At 31.4% G+C, this 6,678-nt stretch overlaps 1 protein-coding gene across 4 annotated transcripts in view; it reads left to right on the top strand.

The window, feature by feature from the left end:
- Nucleotides 1-3,179: 3,179 nt before the first annotated feature.
- Nucleotides 3,180-6,678, top strand: part of LOC106461505 (cytoplasmic polyadenylation element-binding protein 2-like) — a 40,837-nt gene continuing 37,338 nt past the window's right edge. For 3 of the 4 annotated variants that reach the window (XR_002610995.1, XR_002610996.1, XM_022388483.1), the window contains exons 1-2: nt 3,180-3,297; nt 4,731-4,754. Coding sequence is in view for 1 of the 4 variants with exons in the window: in XM_022388483.1 (XP_022244191.1) it covers nt 3,243-3,297; nt 4,731-4,754 (79 nt within the window). In the remaining 3 variants the exon portion in view is untranslated. Of the gene's footprint in view, nt 3,298-3,790; nt 4,136-4,730; nt 4,755-6,678 lie in introns of those variants that run through there. The other variant, XM_022388484.1, reaches the window with a different exon arrangement.

The raw sequence follows: 6,678 nt of genomic DNA, 5'->3' as shown, positions 1-6,678 counted from the left end.
TCCATCCTTTGTCTCAGTAGATTATTTTATAGAAAATATTTTATGATTAGATTATCATCTGTGGGGAGTCGATTTCCATCCTTTGTCTCAGTAGATTATTTTATAGAAAATATTTTATGATTAGATTATCATCTGTGGGGAGTCGATTTCCATCCTTTGTCTCAGCAGACTATTTTATAGAAAATATTTTATGATTAGATTATCATCTGTGGGGAGTCGATTTCCATTCTTTGTCTCAATAGATTATTTTATAGAAAATATTTTATGATTAGATTATCATCTGTGGGGAGTCGATTTCCATCCTTTGTCTCAGTAGACTATTTTATAGAAAATATTTTATGATTAGATTATCATCTGTGGGAAGTCGATTTCCATCCTTTGTTTGTTTAGAAAGAAAAACCAGTGAAGTTTCTTAATTTTAATATTATAGTACAAAAAGACAATTTTGTAAAAAGGGGGATCATTATTTTTTGCTTACGAAACTTGGACTTCAAACTCAGAATAATTTCTCACACCTTAATATTGACCTGTATGCGATACAAGTGCTTGCTTGACAAAACATCACGAGTTTAATAACCCCGTACATCAACAGATTGTTACTTTTAAACTTGATATATCACATCGTAATATTCAGAAAGCATAATTTTACGAATTTAGCGCATTTACTCAGGACGTTATCAAAAATAGATGAAAAACATTTCTGATGTGATATTACAAAAAACGAATTTGTAAAATACTCGTGGCACGATTTGTTTTGGAGAAACCTAAAATTAACTTTAAAACGAGTTATATTGTATATAAAGTGTGATCAAATGAACCTTCTGTAAGTTATGAGAGAATGTGATCATGTTAGAATTTATAATTATAAAATGTATAGTTTATCGCTCTGAACATCAACAACTTCAACAGTAGAAATTTCTGAATTTTTTTTTGTTTGATATATACAACATATGGATACGTGTTTGAATCAAAACAATTAACAATCATTTGAGAAACTTTAACTAATCTGTGTGTAAATGTAGACTAAAAGTTAAGGACGCCATTTTTTAATAGTTCCCAAACAGCTAAAGATAACACTGTACTCACTAACTGTTTATATGGAATATATGTTTCATGTGTGGAAACAAATTATATCTAAGGTTGATCTAAATGTCACAGTAATTATTGTCTTAGGTAAACATTTTCCATCTTTAAATGTGTGTACTCACTAACTGTTTATATGGAATATATATATGTTTCATGTGTGGAAACAAATTATATCTAAGGTTGATCTAAATGCCACAGTAATTATTGTCTTAGGTAAACATTTTCCAACTTTAAATGTGTGTACTCACTAACTGTTTATATGGAATATATATATATGTTTCATGTGTGGAAACAAATTATATCTAAGGTTGATCTAAATGCCACAGTAATTATTGTTTTAGGTAAACATTTTCCATCCTCAAATATGTGTGTTCGTGTGTTGAGAATAATGCGTATTTTTATGTTTTGACAAAAAACACAATTATTCGGTTGTCATGGTAATGCTTACACCCATTTCTATATGAACATTAAAGACATTTAGTTAAATAGTTTCAATAAAATGTTAAAGCAACAGTGATTTGTAAGTTAACTTTGTTATTCCTAAACGTATTGAGGTGTTGTATAAAAAACTAATTTTTAATTTCCTGTGAGGCGTTTATAATTTGTGAGGATTATTCATGGACAAAAACATAATGATAGTACAAAAACATTGAATATATGAGATGTTGGCGTGCCTCGATGTGTACTTGTCGTATTTTGAAAAACAATTATGGTCCCAGCTCATATGTTCACTTGTGTTAATTTGTTTCTTATATATATAATCTATGTATGCGTATTAAGCTAATATATATGTGTGTGAATCTAAACTTACAAGGTTTTGCATACTTGTTACCGTAAACGTGGGTAAGTTTCCATGACAACGGATTATTTGTAGGCGGGTAGTTCAGTTCGTGAACCATAAGTGGGTTGCATCAGAACAAATTTTGTTGGTTTCTACATACCTAGTACTACGGTTACTAGTTGCTTAAGAAGGAAATAAAACTATCCAGGTTTTGCTCCAGAATAGTGAACATGTGTTTTCTAACCCATTTCAGAGTTATGTAACCGCTATGAAAATCAGGCCTAAAGAAACGCAGCAGGAAAGACGACACAAACAATAACAACAATTGGGAATTTATAAGATGTATCTCGGGTTTTGAGATATCTGTGGAAGTACGACCTATAAAGGGGTTAGGGATGCACCGGCTGTCTGTCTTGGTTTAATAAGCACCACTTCAGAGCCGTGTGTCCCATTAGTTTTTTATAGGACAAATGCGAATTATGAAATGCCATTCTGTTTCATTTCAAATTATGTAAATGGTTTTATAATTTATCTTCAATCGATATGTCATCTGTCTTTCTGTCTGTGTCTAACCATCTTTATATCAATCTGCCTATGTGCATATACAGTCCTTATGTTGAGGGAACTGGGCACTATTAGTGTTTTGATAAATACATGTTTATGTTTGTACATGTTACATATGTATATTTAAATATATGTATTCTTATATATGACACTCATGTTTTTTTACAAATAGCTTCATTTTTCTAGCATTTGTTTGTAACACTTACAGAGCACTACGATATTGTGTAGGTTTCTTCTTCGTGCTTCTCTTGTGTCGCGTTTTTCTCCCGATCTTGTATAGAATAGACGACACATATAACACCTCTTTGTCTCTCAATAAATGGGAGACTCGCCCACACACGTGTAAGCAGCAGTGTAAATAACTGTTCATTAAACACCAGTTCTTTACATGTAGGCCCCTCTCTGGACTATGGCGTACTGAGGTACAATGGCAGGAAATTCCCAAGAGGTAACCGCCGACTTCATAGGACTTCTTTCTCATATATCAAGTGATAATATATGCATGAATTTTCCATTATTTCAATGTATTCCCCACGTGCATGTGAATACTCAAATCTATTTTCTTCGAAGCAAATATCACACCTTCCACCTGTTTTCCCATGCAATCACGTGTGACTGTTTCAGCCAATGAGAATGGACCACTGTTTGCTAACTTGTAATGTCTTTGCAGTTAGGTAATTGAGTCATATCAAATTAATGAGTTGTTTGAATAATCTTTTATAAATCTTTAAACGTTGCCCTAGTTTTACTTGTCGCACTGTCTCACCAATGGATGGTGGTGTTTGTGTATTAATTGCGTAAAACAAGCAAAATGTGTGGAAAATCGGTTCAGTTTACAGCAGAGCCATTCAGCCGATTAAGCTATAGTAAGTCACGTGAATTTAGAAACAACATACGTGCTAAAAAAAAAAGAGTAAACATTGCTGACATTTGTTGGGTTTAGCAGTCCCAGGGGTTGTGTTGACATCTAATGTGGAGACCGGCTGCATCGCAGGAAGTACAAGAGTTCCTTTACTGATGTTACCAATGCACTTCTTGCTGCGTACCGTCCTGTTGACTCCATGACATTTCTTATTCCTCTGTATTCAAGTTTTGTATAAAATGGCAGTGTTTTAAGATTCGTTGTTATTATTGCATCCTGTTACACACAAGAAAATGTTAACAATTCTATTCCTCTGTATGAACTATACTTTCGTAAAATTTGTGTTTGTAAAATCGAAAAATTTCTTGATCTATAACTATTACGGTCTGACTTAGGAGGAAAGGTCCAGCGTAAGGAGTTGTTTATGTTGTTATTACCCATAATGATCTTCTGGGTATTCTTTACTTACCCTAAGCTGGGTTTAGTCCTCCTCCTTCAGAAACCACTGCCTATACAACTTTTATATAGTCATGTTTTCATTCTATTTTGTAAAGGCTCTGCATGCCTCAGGTGAAACACACCAATTACATTTTCTTTAAAGCTCCAGTAATTACCAAAGATATCATTATGTATAAAAGCCCTCCAACGTAGCCAGCTACTAAGTAGGATTATACTGGCAAACTATAGATTTTAACGTTAAAAAGCTTGCAACCCCCTCTCTTGGACGAAAGGCTTTGCGTTTCTCAGTGGTGTACTAAACTTGGTTATAGAAATTTCCGTAGCTCGTTCTTCAATATAAACTCGCTAAGCAGCTGCATCTTGGGAAAGCCCTAAAAAGCCTGGTGAGAGTCAGCTCAGTTTTCATATGTAACAAGGTGTATGTGTATAGGGTACTTTGCATCACGAAGTAAATTGGAACGTAACTTAAATATCGCTCCCTCTCTCTTATAAAATGGTTTTACTGCTGGGTTATAAGGAAATGTTCAAACTTCAATATGCATGGTTTTTAACCTCCTCTACTTGCTTGTCATTTGTCCGTTTTTCTTCAGTTTTTTTTAATGTCTGTTCACTTTCAATGTTTAAATTATTAGTAATTATGCTATATGAAAGGTAAGTGATTTTTTTTCCCGAATATAAATCAATTCCCTTGTCTGTTTTTTAAACATGTGCTTGTTGTACAGTACTAAAAAACACGCTGTTTATACGAGTCATTTATTTTCCCAATTAACTTTTTAATCTATCAGTTTATTCTTACAGATGGCAGCTAATGCTAATTAATACTTTTAACTGTTTAAGGTTCAGTTTAAATAGGTTAAATTAATTACCCAGTTCATAAATTGGGACTTTCTTTTATTTATCTTTGTCGCATATACTCAGTAAATCTTTCCATAAAAGTTACAGGTGATAAACATACTTTTTCTCGTATTTTTCATGCAGCTCGAGGCTTTGGACGAAGGAGAGGTATTTAATATCGGGTTATTTATACCACTGTAAACCTCGTATGTTTATGTGTAATGTTATAAATCTAAAAACATACTCTGTCGAATCCCTTATATTCTTGTACACGGTTATATGTAGCAATACTTTTGTGCCTGTTCATGCTTAGTGAATATTTTAACTAAATTCGTCTGTGTATGTATGTATGTATGTATTATATATTGTTTCATACAACACTGTTTTATTTTTCCTTTCAACTTTTACAATCATTTAAAATTACTTTTTAATGAAATATAAACCCTGTAGAATTCTATTATAAAATTTCAATATACTTAAAATTTACAATAAGCTAAAAGGTTAAGGACTAACAATTATATTTCTAGTACAAGGTTCAGTAAAAAAAACTTATTCTTTTTCTTTTCCTTTTGTACATTGATGTTTTGTTGTACAATGAAAACTTTAAAACAGACGGGAAATATTACTTTATTAAGCGCCCTCTTTAATTTAATATTATTCAAGGAAGCTTTAAATTTTTTAATGAAATATTCTTCATATTCCAGTCTTTTTATTTTGTTATTACATGAACAAAAAGGATGAACTTTAAAAAAGGTTTCCTTAAACTTTTAGCTATTGAATAGTTTATTAAGGCAACTGTTAAAATGATATTAGGCTTAAATTTCATTTCAAATATTAGTAAACATTGAAAGAAGGAATAAGACAAACTGTTGTATGAAATATAATATCCAACAGGAAGTGAACTTTGAATTGTCAAATATTTATATATATTAAAAGGAGAGCGAAAGCTGATTTAAAAAAATTCCTAGGAAACAGCCGAAAAACTAGAAACTAATAGAAATTCACTGAAGAAATTGTGTTCGTATTTATGTATAAATTATTTAACCATCCAGCATTATCAGAAGCCTTAAACGAAAAATGTGCTGTTAAAGATTATATTTTATTGTTGTATTTAAAGACATGCTCTACAGGATTATTGTATTTTTTTATAATTATGAATATGTATGTGCCATAGGAATATTGTATTATGTTTTATGTCTACAAATGTGGAGGACTAGTTGAGAATTATAGTTATAACAGTTGTTTTATCACAAGTGTTATCTTTCCCCGTGGCGCCAAAAACGATCGAATATAAAAAACGAGATAGCAATAATCAACATCTTGCTTTTATAGCTGCATATTTTAATCTTCACTAATTCTCATGTTTCTGAAATAATGTTCTTGTCTTTTTTTTATTCATTTATTGCTCGTAATTTGAACTAAAGCAAGTATTGATGTTAAGCTTTTGTTTCGTAAAATACTCTAATTGTATTTTATGTTCGGATTTTCATCACCTGAGTTAATAATTAAGAGAGGCAAATGGCGGTGCTATTTGTTTTTACTTAGTCGCTAATAAGAGCTTAGGAATTGAAGAAGAAAATACTCTATTGGTTATAATGAAAAGCCAACGCTGTAAAAACTTGGTATCTAAATTAAGCTTAATAGGTTAAATGTACAGGCCATAACGGTGACAAAACAAAACGTTAGGCGTAATTACCGAATACACATAATCCTTAACGAAGTACCGTATTTTTCGGAATATAAGACGCATCGATGTATAAGACGCACCCCTATTTTGAAGACAAAGTTTTTTTTGGGGGAAAAAAGCTACAGTCGCATTTGAAAGATTTTTATTGAACAAAAATTTAATTTGATACTTTAAAAATTAGTATATATTGTTCTAAACACAAAAGAACTCAAAATAAGAAAATACCGTAAATCAAAAAAAGGTTTACTGTTATTTAGTTTGGTTCAAAACCTACAAAATTTTCATTGCTTTCACTGTAATTTATTTTTTTAGTATTTAGGGAGCATTATAAATAGCTATGTTTTTAAAAGAAAAAACTACTATTGTTATAAATAACACATTCAATTGAACTAAACTATGCATCCC

This window comes from Limulus polyphemus, unplaced genomic scaffold (genome assembly GCF_000517525.1).
Source record: "Limulus polyphemus unplaced genomic scaffold, Limulus_polyphemus-2.1.2 Scaffold974, whole genome shotgun sequence".
Classification (NCBI taxonomy): domain Eukaryota; kingdom Metazoa; phylum Arthropoda; class Merostomata; order Xiphosura; family Limulidae; genus Limulus; species Limulus polyphemus.
Note: the sequence above shows the minus strand (reverse complement) of the source record. Positions and strands in the feature narration are given on the sequence as shown.